Below are 14,128 nucleotides of genomic sequence, written 5' to 3'. Positions count from 1 at the left end.
CAAGGGTATCTGCAAGTCATCAAACGGTTCTTCTTGAAGTCAATTAATCGAGGTGCAGGCGAGAAGGTTGAATGTAGGAGGATGTGAGAGGTGGTTGCGAGGCGGATGGGATGCGGGGCATAGCATGTATTGTTTTGTCTACGGGAGGCAGCTTTCCGCTTTCTTTTCGACAGGATCTAGCGATTGCCTGGTGACAATCCAGGCAATGAGTAGTATTCCAATCAATAGGATTCTACTGATGATAGCTATATTAGGTACATACAGTACTATGTATAGTTATGATCGGAAATGGCGGTTGACAATCAGTGAACCGAGTGAAGACTCGAAGATGAAGCTGTACATTTGCCAAAAAAGAAAAAAGAAAATTCGGTATCCTGTGATTAATCTGAAGAATAATAATTTCTCCTTATCGCATGCTTCTAGAACATCACGAGCACTTGTCATAGAACGTTGAGTGGCGAATGTGTTCTGATTCGACCACTCCGTTTGCGGCATGAGCTGGATGAATCTATCCAGGTTGCTCGACATACGCGACGGTACACGACCGATACATGCAAATATACTTACTCATAGTACGCCAAAGGCTATTTTACCACTAGCTCATAGAGAGAGAAGAAGAAGAAAATAATAAATCTGTTAGTCGCATCAACGCACAGTACACTGAGTACAGTAACTTAGTTATACAGTACTCTCCTGGCCATCATGTGATGTCTCTACGTCAGAGGCCCAAGCTCCCGGCTAGTCCGTCATCGATGCTGATTGCTAAGGCACAAATAGCTTCGTCTCCGACAGAGTCGATTGTTAAGTGTTGGTTAGGTCTACTCGGTAGTAAGTCTGCAATGCAATCAGCAATGGCAAATACCGGTACCAACATAACATACTACAAGCGTCTGCAAAATCAATATACTCTGTAAACCTGGTAGCAAAACTCAAGATCGCCACTGATTGGTCCACGTCGTCATCTCGGCAGGTCCAGCCCAGATCGATTTGCCCGAACAATGCCAATCCTTCTATCGACTGTAACAATTGTCGCTACTGCCTGCTGCTATAGCTGAATCTAGGTCCTCCCAGCCACCACAGGCTTTCTTTCTACTACACAGAAATGCTCTAGGGATCAGACGGTTACCCCACTGAGCGGTGAACTGACTAACTACGACGTAACTTACCTAGTATACTCTTAGTCTTATACCATTGCCTGCCAGAGGTTAGTCCGTGCGGGCCGAAAAGATCGCTTCCCCGTCATTTTCAGAGAACTTTCAAGAATCAGAATCAAGAAACCTGCTAATTTTTCATCCCTTAGCCCCATTGCTGCGCTTTATTTCGTTCCATTCAGGTACCGTCCGAGCTTGAATTGTAACCGATTTCATTTATTTTCTATTTTATCATTCTGCCTTCCGAGAAGTATCCTTTGACTGTGGGCGCCTCTAAGTAAGCAGGCGCCAATCTCGACAAAAATGGGCAGCTATGTGTTTCGATGGTAGGTCGAGATTCTCTTTATATGATGCTGCTTGCTTCGAATGCTTCCATCGCGGCGCATTCTTTACCAATCCATTCCGCACAATACCGGACAGTGGTCTCCCAGCACGCGCCGTCCACCTATTCCTCTCTTACGCCTTCATGACTATCCCCAACCCACCCAATCAGTCCAATGATCCAGTCGCTAATACTTCATCCGCAGGCCACGCGAGGCGAACGAGGTGTTTGTAACCGGTACCTTCGACGATTGGGGCAAGACGGTTCAGTTGGAAAAGAAAGGCGATGTGTTTGAGAAGGAGGTACACCTTCCGGCTATAGCCGAAAAGATCCAATACAAGGTACGTAGACTTCGTCGTCATTTTCGTCCTTGTCTCCTCCATGATCGCTTGTGTGAGCGGTTAGCGGTTGGAGTCAGTCATGACGCGAACGTTTCCGAAGGGCAACCCCGAACATCCCACATGTAGTCAACCGGACGGTCAGTCAGGAATCAAAGCATTGCGCAAAGAAGAACTGAACATCAAATTTCCTGTCCTGTCTTTTCAAACTGTGTCGTGCGACTGTGACTATCGCGTTTCAGTCGAGATTGCGGCTGATTGGGGGGCCATCGTCCCGTGACGTCATTTCACCGCCCCGTCTCCTCCAGTCAACCGCATTAATTTAGTTCATTTCTTTGACTTTATAAGCCTGCGACTACCCCGCCACCTGCCTGCCTCTCCCCATTTCTTCTCTTATTTTCTTTTCTGTGACATCTCACGTTTTCCACAATCAAGACATCCCTCGTCCGCGACTAACATTTTGCAGTTTGTTGTCGACGGAGCCTGGATTACTGATAGCGGCGCTCGTCAAGAAAGCGACGGTCACAATAACATCAACAACGTTCTCCTAGCCGAGGACTTGAAAAAAACAACTACCAAACCCACCACCGTGTTTGAATCAGTAACCGGAGGAAACACCGCTGCTGCAGTCATGGCTGGCGTCGTCCCTGGAGCTACTACCGCCCAATTGGCAGGCGAAGTCCCCAAGGAAAACGGCTCTTCGGTGCCTGGTGGGTTTCCTGAAACCCCCGGGACAGAACCCAATGAAATCTCCGTCAACCCTCTTCCCGCTACCAATGGAGCTGCAAACCCAATCAAGCTCGCCCCTGGAGAGCCCGTCCCTGATCCCAGCACTATCAACGCCAACACTGTCCAATCGACCGTCAGAACCGACAAGGAAGGCTACGAAGCCGATGCCAGCGATCCCTCTTTCTTGAAAAAGGGAGAGCCCAAAGCTGATGCGCTATCAGTTCCTCCTCTGTCGGGAGCTGGTCTGATTCCCGAGTCAAGTCTTCCTATGAACCCTCCTGAGATCTCTGAACCTGGTGTGACCATTCAGTCTGTAAGCCCTACCTCAACCACAGCTGCGCTTGCAGCCCGAGTGCCTCTTGAATCGCAAAAGAATGCAGTGGCAAGCGATGTCCCAGAAGTTGTCAAGGAGTCTATCGCCAAGTCCCATGAGGCTCCCGAAGCAGCTGCAAATGCGGAAGCAGTTGAGGAGAAGGCAGAGGTAGAGAAGGAACTTCAAGACAAGGTCGGAGTTACCGATACCACGGCTGTTGCTACGGCTACCGACGTCCCTCAAATGGTCAAGGAGTCAATTGAGAAGGCGCACACAGACCCCGAAGCGGCTGCAAACGAAGTCGCTGTTGAAGAGAAGAAGGAGGTTGAGCAAGAATTGCAACAGAAGGTCGCCCCAGCTGAACAGTCAGGCGAGCCGGCACCAACCACTGAAACCCAGCCTACAGTGACCACCGGCGTCGCCTCTGGCGCCACAACCGAGGAATCCAAGCCCATTGGAGCAGTTGCTCAGGACAACCCCAAGGAGAAGAAGAAGAAGAACCGGGCCAGCGGATTTTTCCAGAGGTTGAAGGAAAAGTTGAGATAGAGACATGTTTCCTTTTTGATTTTTCTTCCTCTCATTATACGGAGCTGCGAAGCAATCACGTTTCTTCTGGTCTATCTCCGAAAAAAAATTGAAACGTTATATAATTCGCGAACGATGCGACGATTGACTTGACTGGATTTGTTTGATGTTTCCTGCCTTTGCTTCGTGTCTCGACTCTTCACAGGATACCTTGTCTGCTTGCTTTTGTTTTTGTTTTGCTCTGCTTTGTTATGTTTCTCGCACGAGATTACGTTTGTTGTATTGGTTGTAAGTAGTTGGCTTAGTTGTTATTTATTAATGCATGTGGCTAGCCACTTGAGTACAATGGACGTATCATAGACAGTAGGCAGGAGACGTTATTAAACGGTAGATTGGGTCATCAGACGGCGATATCCATTGATCATGACAGACATGCTAACCAGTGGTACCAGTGGTATCAGATAGGGATAAAATCACTGATCTCCCCATTCAACTTGACCGGAAACGCAAGTAAACTTGTCAAAGTCAGCCTCACAGTACACTCCCTAGCAATGGAAAGGAGAGAAGAACATACTCTTTCCCCATCTGGGTTGCAGTGCAGCCACAGAATATCGATGCTGGCCAGCATATTACCTACATTCGTCAATCAGTATATGTATGTATGTATGTACGTATATATATATATATATATATAAAGGCTAGAGGATTTGTGCAGGGGACATACACCCGCTACAACACACCCAAAGAATCCTACCACCAGTCATATTAGCTGTTACTCTTCTTCAATTGGGTAGTGGGTTAGAGGTTGGAGAGAGGAGAGTACCCAACGTCGGACCAACGACTTTACAATGACACGGATTCTGGTCGGTGCCGCATTGGAAGCATATTGGGAAGAAGGGGAGGGCGACCATTTTGTGTGCGTGTCTGTGTGTTCGGATTGATTCAATTGAGATTGATTGAAGTTGAGGTATAGAAAGAATATAGAGCATGCACCAAGTTGAGATACGTTCCTTGAATCATGGATGAATGAATGTAACTAACTAGGGCACGGGCAGGCCTTAGTCATCATGACGATATTGATCTAGTTACGCGCGTACATGCAGTCTAGGGTTTGTGGCCTGATTGCTCAGGTGTCGGGGGTAGGTTCCAAGAAGTAACCACGTAGTACTAATACAGCCTTACAGAAACAGTAAGGTTAAACCGTATGAGAATTCAAAGTATACCTGTTTTAGGGAGGTTGTTTACTTTCTTCTCTACGTAACTTATCTTGGCCGCGTCAGCCTTGTCTGGCGCATAGATGAGGATCTGTCTTTCATCCTTCCGTCTAGTATAGTGGCCCGTACTTCAAGTCTGCATGTCATTCAGTATGCATAAGTGTATACATATCATACCAATGACATCCATCAAATACAGCCCTCAAGAAGTACTCCATACTACATACGAACTAACTACGTACTACGTAAAGCTGAATCTGAAAGATCGATGGTGGCTGTTCTGCCAGCCACTCGAATATTAAAAATTGGCGTAAGCACAGACGCCGACTCCGCCCCGATCTCCCGAGCCCTACCAAGAGGAGGATTCGTTTCACTTACAGTAAAGGACCCCTCGTTCGTTTTAATCCACCGTCCACCACTCTTTTTGCTCCTTTAAAAACATCTTCACCAGTTTACCACTCCGTATAGCTCGTTGAGCGAGATATAATTCCATCCCATCGTTTCACCAACCACGGACAGCCAGGCAACAACAAACAAAACCTCGGCATACCGATCGCTCTTCCCACACCTCTCCGAGTAACGACTCACACGACACAACTCCAAAATGGCCAAAAACAGCGTCGTCCCCGTCATTATCCTCTTGCTAGTCGTCTTCCTCTTCGCCGTCATCGGCTTCGTCATCTACACTATCGTCCAAGACATCGGCGACAAGACAAAGGCCAAAATGGAGAAGAAGAATATACAGTTTACGAAAGGTGGGATGAAGGTTTCGATGAAGGAGGTACGGGATGAGGATTATAAGGACCAGACGCAGAGGTTTGTCTTGGCTTGTTTACGTGGGAAGCTTTTTTAAGGGTAAGGCTGACTTGTTGCTGTGGTAGTGTCTTGGTCAATGTGTGGAACAATTCTTCGTTCCCAGCGTACAAGTCTCGGTTATGGAATAATGGGGGTTCGTCGAAGGATAAGGACAGTGCGAAGCGGTATGCTATTTCTCTCTCCATCACTAGTATACTAGTATTCGTTGTGGGATTACTGACTGATATGTGGTTAGACGATGATTTCTTTCCGTGCGTTTTTCGAACTTTGGCGACGAGATTAATCCTTCCTTCGGTATATCTGTTTCACTGCATTTGGATCATTGATTGATACCATTGTCTGGCTACTTGGTACTCCCTTCTGTTTGTATTCTATTCTACTCCATCTGGTCGGTCGATCGGTCATTTTTTGTTCACTTCCTTTTCTTCACATCACTGGACCCTTTCTTGTACATCTTCTCCTTTGATCGGAAATATATCATCTTATCTATTATTATTATTATTATTATTATTATTGACTCTATGCTTATTACTATTCTCCGGTGAAAATATAGTCGGATCCTCAATCCCATTACCAAAATAACACCTAACAAGGTCTAACTAGCGAGTTGTGACCGCGCCGGTTCATTTGCACCGCCGCATCAGCCCTAGAACAGACCTGCTCCTTTACCCCTGTTGTCCACCATTAGGATTTCCAATAGGAATCATCCACGGCTGTCTGACATGTGCTCTGTAGGGGGGATCATCTGGTCTCGAAATATGAAGCAGACAAAGAAAATATATTCAATGCAATAGTCTTATCATGTTGCATCTATTTTGCTTATGTCGGTGTTGGGGCTGTGCCGTTACATGTACATTGCGACCAGACAGGTATATATCCTGAATGCTTGTGGAATGGGCAAAGAAAGCCATGAAGGAAAGACCATTCGATGGTCTCACAGTAGTCAAAGTGCTGGCTCTTGTAGCACGGGCATTGAAAGGTGGCCACCTCTTCCCATCAGTGTCTTTGCTCATCCCACGTTTTTCTGTAACCGCATTGATTTACATAGGCAGGCTGACTCTTTCTCCAGGATGGTTCAATGTTCGATTGATACTTAGGTATTGATATAGTTCAAATGTTGTTGACCCGAGAATATAGAGACGAGCACGATTATATGCATTCAACATACTTTGAACTAGCCCTAACCTATGCCCTGTTATTTCGACCAACGTCATCCAGCAACCTGGAGCGTCTGAAACGATACACTACCGCTGGACAGGAGCAGCAAACCCCATGGCACAAAAATGTGACGTTTAGCGGTCATCCGATTCATCGGTTTATGCCTCGTTGGAACAAAAAGGAGGAGGAGGAGGAGGATACACGTACCGACCCGCGAAAAGTAGTACTACCTTCCCACCAAACATCCAAATTGCGTTGAATATCGCAAACCCATCCGAAGCAGTCAGCCAAGAAGAGAATTTCGACCAGCTGGGACCAACATAAAACTAACCTCAACCTCCATGCAACGAGTCCTTTCAACAACAAAGGAGCTGGCTCCACAAAACTACCCGGAAGATCTCAAATTCATGATCATCGCCGTCATGGAAAAACGATTTCTTGACTACGGAGTCGTTTCTGCGATTCCCTTACTTTGCGCCTAGGCTGCGAAAATTGAAGATGTATTTGGATTCGCGTCAGCCAAGCACGATGCGTGAGTTGTGGGTTGATAGGAGAGATTATCGCGCGTGGTGGATGTTTTGGGGGGGTGGTGTTGTTGATGTTTGGTATTCTGGTGCAGAAGTACCCGTACCCGGTAGGTAGGTTTTGATCCCGGATCAGTTCCAGTCATGCAAGAATAAGCCTGATTTCATTTTCTTTCATCTGTGAGATTAATTCGACCTTTTATCCTAACGTTATTTAATCTATTACTACGTAGTTTAGTTTAGTTAGTTAGTTAGTTAACAACCAACGCATAGCAAGCAGAGATAATGAGTTGTGACCAGCACCTGTTTAACCAAGCTCGCGCTAGCCCTAGGTCTGGCGTCCAGCGTCTACGAAAGACTAGGCTCACCGTTTTGACTTTGACTTTTTGAATATAGAAACTATGAAACTATGCCATATATGGTAACTTGTATCTATTTCCGTTGCGTGGACAAGGTTAGTTTGATTAAATTCGTGTAGGTGGCTGTTTGAGCTGAAAGGCGATCCCCTTTAAAGCCCACGTCCTAGCTAATCGCACCGATGCCTACGGTAAAATGAAAATAAGAATACGAGTACCTACCACTACTAGTACCAACTAAGTTACCCGTACAAGCGTACAGAGTATATAGCTTGTAGATTTTTTTTATCGACCATTTGAAATACTTTACCCCCCTCAAGATAAAAAAAAAAATAAAACCAAAAGGTAAACGAAAAAATGAATATCCTCACGTTATCTATAATCGCGACAACCGTCTATCTCCTCTACAAACTCCTCTCGTTTATCCGCTTCTACATAATTGGTCTCCGCACGGGCTTCCCCTTGATTCTCACCCCGGTGTTCTCACGATCATTCTTATGGCAGGTTGTGGCACCTGCCTTGATGCCGGTTATTAGGCACAAGCTTCCGCCATGGATACTCATGCGTCTTGATACGCTCGTGCACGGATGGGAGTTTAGATGGAAAGATGGCGAGGTTCAGCGGTGGGTGGGTGCAGATACGTTTGTGGTTGTTTCACCGGATGGGTGTTATCTATGGTTTGTCCTCCCCCTCCCTTTCCTTATTAGCAAGTAAAATTGGGGGTGGGTGCTGATGGATGGGGGGGAATAGGTGCTCGAATCCGGTGTTGGGAAGTGCGATACTCCAGCGGAGGAAGGATTTTGTGCAGACGCCGACGGTGAAGCAGTTTATTGGGATTTTTGGGTCGAATGTGTTGCAGGTACTTACCCCCATTTTCCCCCGAAGAAGTGGAAAAATGGCTAATGGTGTATACAGTCTAATGGTGAAGATTGGTACGGAACCTCACCACCTTAGAGAGAGAGAGGATTTATTGCTGACATGAGGATCAGGCAACGACAGCGAAGAATCATCGCCCCCCATCTGAACGAAAGCATCATGGCCACAGTGTGGAAAGAGAGCTGTCTCCAAGCCAAGTCCATGATTGATTATCTCGTCCACCACCCCGGCGGCGAGACACTAGGCGGCCTGCGCAGCGTGGCAATCAATGTCCTCGGTGCAGCTGCATATGGATATAATCAACCCTGGTCTCCAGGCTTCGCAGAAAGCTTAAACGATAGCAATAACGACGAAAAGAATTGGGGCAGTGGGCGAATTGCTTATTTCAAGACGATCGCGCTGGTAGTTGATTCGTTCATAGCGGCTGTCCTGATTCCGTCGAGTATCAAGAAATTGCCCTTTATGCCAAAGCAGTTGCAGTTCATAGGTCGTCAGATGGAGCGTGTGCCGCAGTACGTCAAGGAGATTTTCGATGAACATCGGAATACAACCTCAACAACAACAACAAAGTCCCCAGAGGAGTCTAAGGGGAAAGATTCCCGCAAAAAGGATAACGTTCTGGACATGTTACTGCAGTACTCGCAAAACCATGAAAAAAAGCCCGCTGCTACCAATGGGTTGTATCTGACTGAAGACGAGATGAGTGGGAATCTGTGGATTTTCACCGCTGCAGGATTCGATACCACGGCATCGACCATGGGGTACGCGGTTACACTGCTCACGGTTTACCCCGAATATCAGGACTGGATTCGCGAAGAGCTTTGTGCGATTGACGAGGCTGATATCGCCCCGGAAGAGTATGAGAAAGGGTTTGCGTTGTGTCCACGCATATTGGCTGTCATGGTGAGTGCCCGCCTTACTCTTTGTTTAGATTGTTTCGAAAAAATGGCATGAAGTGGTAATAGAACCAGTGGGAAACACTACGCCTCTTCACGCCCGTCCTCCATTCAATCCGCTGCGTCAACGGGACCCAACAACTCGCCGGCCCCGAGGGGAAAACGCACCTCCTCTCCGCGCCCATGGACATCTTTGTCAGCGCTGAAATCATACACAACGACACTACAATCTGGGGCGCGGACGCCGCCGAATTCAATCCAAAGCGCTGGTTCGACGGCAACAATAACCTCATTAAACCTCCCAAGGATACGTTTTTGCCGTGGTCGGCTGGACCCAGAGTATGTCCCGGCATGAAGATGTCGCAGGTCGAGTTCGTGGCGACCATGGCGACGTTGTACAGGAATGCCAGGTGTGAGGTGCTTCCATCAACGGCGAACGAGACGCAGGAAGAAGGGCGGAAGAGGTTAGTGGATATTATGGAGGATTCGATTAGCAAGTTGACGCTGCAGGTTAAGGATGGGAACGAGGTGAAGTTGCGATGGGTTGCTTAGTTTTTTTCATTTTTATGCATGTGATGTAAGCCATTACCCTCCTTCCTCAACTGGCTCAGCCGTAGTATATACTAGTTACGAGTAGTCTTCATCTCCGAGAAGAATGAATATGTCAGGGTCATGTATGTAGTCGGTCTTAATATGGTTAGTATCTGATAAGCTGCATGAATTTGGCCCTAGACGCGGAGATTATCTGGAAGCATGCACGTGAGATGCTAGTCATTCACGGCCTCGGAGTAATGCTACAAAAGATACTCGAGGATTTCCACACACACACACACACACACACACACACACACATACATGCAGTATCTATCAGAGAATATATGAATGTATATATGTACGCCCATACTCGTGGTATTCGTAGTTACGTAGTATGTGTCGTCCTGGTCGCGTGACATTTACTACGTACTAGTACGTAGTACGTACGTACAATCACGGCCCTCTCAGCTGAAATGACAGCCAGATCAGTGATCATCACATCACGTCCCTGGAGAGTCAGAAGCAAGGATCAGTATGCATAAAAATGCTACTGCGACGTTACCTCGGGAGGCAAGGACTGATAAGTTAGTGCGCCGTCCATTGACTCCTCCATTCCACATACGGAGTACTATAGTTACTTATTAGGTAGCATTAAACAACGGAGCATAAAGATGCACGTGCTCTTTGTCTATACGGACGTACTACATAGTTCGACGATAGATTACTCTCCGTAGTCCGTCGTAAATGCAAGTAAATAGAGCGAGACCAACGTGTAGTCTTTGTTCTTCCTGATTGGAGCAAGCCACTGACAAAGCCCGTCTGAGAAATACGAGCGCTATGATTGGCTCAGAATGCACCTATCGCAGTGGGGACCTGGCACTAACAGCCGCTAAGAGGCTCTACTCTGGAGTCAAGACACTAAAATGGTTAGCGTTGTGCAGCTTAAATTGAGGCGCCTCAGCCAATCAGAGACAATGTTTCCAGCAACGTGCAGTGTTTCCTTGTTTCCCTTGGGAAAACTTGCAGGAATGTACATAGCACTACAGAGTCGGGGCGCCTTTCTTGATTATTTAGCGTACGCTTGTTTTTGTTTTCTGATGGAGCACGACGCCTTTGCCGCCTGTTTCCATGCCTCGTGGCTCAGCGATGCGAGGGGCCTTTTACTCTTAGCTGTCTGGGCCTAGCTAGAGTTTTTATCTCCTCTTCTCGTCTCTTCGCTCTTTTGTTTGCTTGATTCTCTGTATATAGGCCCAGGACGTCCCGTGCATTGGATTAGAGACTGAGTTTGCGAGGGAAAAAACGCCGACAACATCACCAACACCACCAACACCACCACGAAGCAGATCAAAATGTCCTTCTCATCAGTCAAAGCCCTCCTCACCCAATACTCCCCCATCTCCGAGAGCTCGTTTCGCGACTCGGAGAAAGACGACCAAATCCCACTGGGACAGGACAGGGATCTCGAACTTCACAGCCATGGCGGTCCTTCCTCCGCTCCTTCTAGTCGTCCTGAGAAGAAGACCTTTATGGACGCACGAGTGATTTCAGATGCCATTATCGGTCTGTCGGATGGAATGACCGTCCCATTTGCCTTGACGGCTGGTTTATCGACGCTGGAAGATACGAAAGTCGTTGTGTTTGGTGGATTGGCTGAGTTGATCGCTGGTGCTATTTCCATGGGCCTGGGAGGATATCTCGGTGCCAAGAGTGAAGAGTGCGTCTCTCCATCCATTCATTTCATACAAATGCAATATATTGAAATACATTTACTAACGTGCGACCAGAGAATCATACCGAACAACCCTCAAGCAAACCCGTGAACAAACCATCAACGACTTCGACGCCACCACTAGCATCATCTCCGACATCTTCGCTCCCTACGATCTCCCCGCCCAGACAGTCTCAGATCTCACAAAACATCTCGTCGACTCCCCCAATCTGCCCCAATTTCTCATGAATTTCCATCACACTCTGCCCGAACCTTCGGGCTCGCGAGCCGTTACATGCGCCTTGACGATTGCGTTGGGTTATTTCATCGGTGGCTTTATCCCGCTTGTACCTTATTTCTTCGTTGGTCCCGAGGGCGCTTTTAGTGCGTTGAAATGGTCTATCGCCGTCATGGTTGTGGCGTTGTTTGTGTTTGGCTATGGAAAGACATGCTTTGTGACGGGTTGGAAGGGCCGAGAAAATATCAAGGGTGGTGTTTATGGCGGTGTGCAGATGGTGATTGTGGGTGGTGTGGCGGCTGGAGCGGCCATGGGGTTGGTCAAGCTCTTTCAGCTTTTGGCTCGGTAGGCCATGATATTTTTTATGTTCACATGGGGTGGAAAAGTTGAGATGGTCATGATGATCGTTCGGACGGCGTTTTTGGGGATATGTAATGTATATATTTGGTCTGGGTTGGCGTTCGGGCGGCTGCTTCATACGAGTACGATCATGATATCGAATCAATATTGATATTGACAATACTTTCAAATAAAGAAAGCTGGTACTGACTGTTACGGTTGTTCTACTCCAACGTGAACCTATCTAGGAGTACAATGTCTTCTACCTGGGTAGATGTACCAGGAACGACACCGTAAGCGTTGGATATATCAACGTGGTGATATGAGCATTATGGCCAGACGTGATATTCTTTTCTACAATGGGTATGGACCGATCGACAAGGTCCGTGGATCTACAAGCCGTATCGGGGACATCTGGAACTGTGAGATTCCAGAATCCTGCCGCTTTGGGCAACCGGATTACGTAGTAGATTCATGCCAGCGGTTGCGGCATCCACATTTCTACAAGACCCACGAATTAACATTAGCTGGGAGACTGGCGACTTTTTGGAGAAGGACACGGAGGGAACGCAATCCAAGTCAATCTGTTCATTCCTCTGTGATACCAAGGTGCCAATCATACTAGATAACCCAGGAGATGACCGACTGGATGCATCCTGCTGGCGTGAGCACCGTGGGAGCCAACGGGAGCACCTACCTGACTTGATACCATGCTGTATCAAGTATCTTGTAATCTCCCATCAACCTATGCAAGTTTGAGAAAAATCACAGACTTATCGAATGCTTGAATTGGCCATCCTCGCAGACTCGCCAACTTCATCTGGATCGTAGGTCCAAATGCATTGGAAGCATTGTTCCAACTTAGCCTCTAAGCCTCTAAGCCTCTAAACCTCGCTTCTGAAAACTTTATCAGACGGACGAGCGAGGCCAACCTTGCGTCTTACAGAGACGAAAGGGTCCAGAGAGACAATGCTGTATAGGTGTAGACAGTTCATCCGAGCTGATTCCCGTTGCACCTGATCAATTCGGGCTCGGGGCGAATTCTGAAGGGCACTACTTTGCAATCCGGTTTGTCCTAGTATCGCGCAGACGTTGAAAGTTTCTGCTTCACGAAGTTGCGAGCAGCATCAGCCTGGTCCATGACGACATGTCACCGAAATACGTAGACTAAACAGATATTCATCTAGCCGCTGCGTCTCCTCTCAGTATTCTCCGCCGCGCAGCAGGCTCGTACGCGTATCAACTGGTGGGAGTGCGGTGGCAGGGCAGGGCGTTTTTTGATATCTTGACGCTGGAGGCGGTGCATGGGATACGACTTCTGAATTAAATATTTCCTCAGAGGGGCGAATCATATACAAGCATGCAGTTCTCGATAATAAACAGCTTCGGTACCAGCCCAGCCTGGTACCTGACGGGCCCGTACAACACGATCGACATCTCCCGTCGGTCTGAGCGGTAGCCTTGAAGGGGGCCAGTCCTAGGCCGCTCCGTACGGAAGAATTGAGCTTGAATATGTCAAGGAAGGAAGTGTTTAATCTAAACACCGCCTCGGCGCCAGAACTAATGCCCTCAAGATTGAGTTCAAGGGACGCGTCATCATGCGCCTCCTAGTTTGTATCGGCCAAAATAGACGTACGGGCTGACATCATCCGTGGATATGGTTCGCTGGTCAGAGCTTCATCTTCCCGTCTGACATCCCTCCGTACGGCGCCAGGAACCCATGACTCGAGGTCTATAGGGTGTACGTATGCTGGTCTCTATAAGTATGTTTGTAACAATAACTGCATCAAGATCACAGTCAAAGCGCACACAAAGCAATCTATCTTTGGCAACGTTGAACCCTCACTCCAGTTCCAGACACTGTCTGTCCAGTAACCTTGAAGGGTCGAAACACATGCAAGTCATCCACGAGACGCTGGAAACCTTTTCCATCGAGCGCACGGCCTGGTAGTTCTGTAATCCTGAAACCGTGCCTTGTCTACCGTCTCACATAGGACAGAGGACTTACTAGTACGTAGTTAGTAGTTTTAGTACTCGCAAGAAGAAAGAAATGAGGAGGAGAACTAACACATACTGAGTAACGATACCGAT

At 47.5% G+C, this 14,128-nt stretch overlaps 5 protein-coding genes across 5 annotated transcripts; 4 read left to right on the top strand and 1 right to left on the bottom strand.

The window, feature by feature from the left end:
- Positions 1–1,454: 1,454 nt before the first annotated feature.
- On the top strand, positions 1,455–3,399 carry EYB26_001052 (uncharacterized protein; the record flags this gene model as incomplete). Its single annotated transcript, XM_054260364.1, has 3 exons — positions 1,455–1,477; positions 1,679–1,814; positions 2,278–3,399. 3 exons carry the CDS (start codon positions 1,455–1,457, stop codon positions 3,397–3,399), a joined length of 1,281 nt encoding a protein of 426 aa, XP_054116339.1.
- A 436-nt stretch (positions 3,400–3,835) lies between these two features.
- EYB26_001051 (uncharacterized protein) lies at positions 3,836–4,289 on the bottom strand (the record flags this gene model as incomplete). Its single annotated transcript, XM_054260363.1, has 4 exons — positions 3,836–3,893; positions 3,953–4,011; positions 4,103–4,128; positions 4,202–4,289. 4 exons carry the CDS (start codon positions 4,287–4,289, stop codon positions 3,836–3,838), a joined length of 231 nt encoding a protein of 76 aa, XP_054116338.1.
- Positions 4,290–5,196: 907 nt separating this feature from the next.
- On the top strand, positions 5,197–5,650 carry EYB26_001050 (uncharacterized protein; the record flags this gene model as incomplete). Its single annotated transcript, XM_054260362.1, has 3 exons — positions 5,197–5,408; positions 5,474–5,572; positions 5,644–5,650. The coding sequence occupies 3 exons, from the start codon at positions 5,197–5,199 to the stop codon at positions 5,648–5,650; spliced, it is 318 nt and encodes a 105-aa protein (XP_054116337.1).
- A 2,153-nt stretch (positions 5,651–7,803) lies between these two features.
- Positions 7,804–9,770, top strand: EYB26_001049 (uncharacterized protein; the record flags this gene model as incomplete). Its single annotated transcript, XM_054260361.1, has 5 exons — positions 7,804–8,123; positions 8,197–8,305; positions 8,362–8,378; positions 8,436–9,225; positions 9,294–9,770. The coding sequence occupies 5 exons, from the start codon at positions 7,804–7,806 to the stop codon at positions 9,768–9,770; spliced, it is 1,713 nt and encodes a 570-aa protein (XP_054116336.1).
- Positions 9,771–11,101: 1,331 nt separating this feature from the next.
- Positions 11,102–12,047, top strand: EYB26_001048 (uncharacterized protein; the record flags this gene model as incomplete). The annotated part of the gene is made up of 2 exons (XM_054260360.1): positions 11,102–11,466; positions 11,537–12,047. The coding sequence occupies 2 exons, from the start codon at positions 11,102–11,104 to the stop codon at positions 12,045–12,047; spliced, it is 876 nt and encodes a 291-aa protein (XP_054116335.1).
- Between the last annotated feature and the right edge of the window lie 2,081 nt (positions 12,048–14,128).

The sequence above is a fragment of the Talaromyces marneffei genome, chromosome 1 (assembly GCF_009556855.1).
Source record: "Talaromyces marneffei chromosome 1, complete sequence".
Lineage (NCBI taxonomy): Eukaryota > Fungi > Ascomycota > Eurotiomycetes > Eurotiales > Trichocomaceae > Talaromyces > Talaromyces marneffei.
The sequence above is the reverse complement of the archived record's forward strand: the minus strand, read 5'-3'. Positions and strand labels throughout refer to the sequence as shown.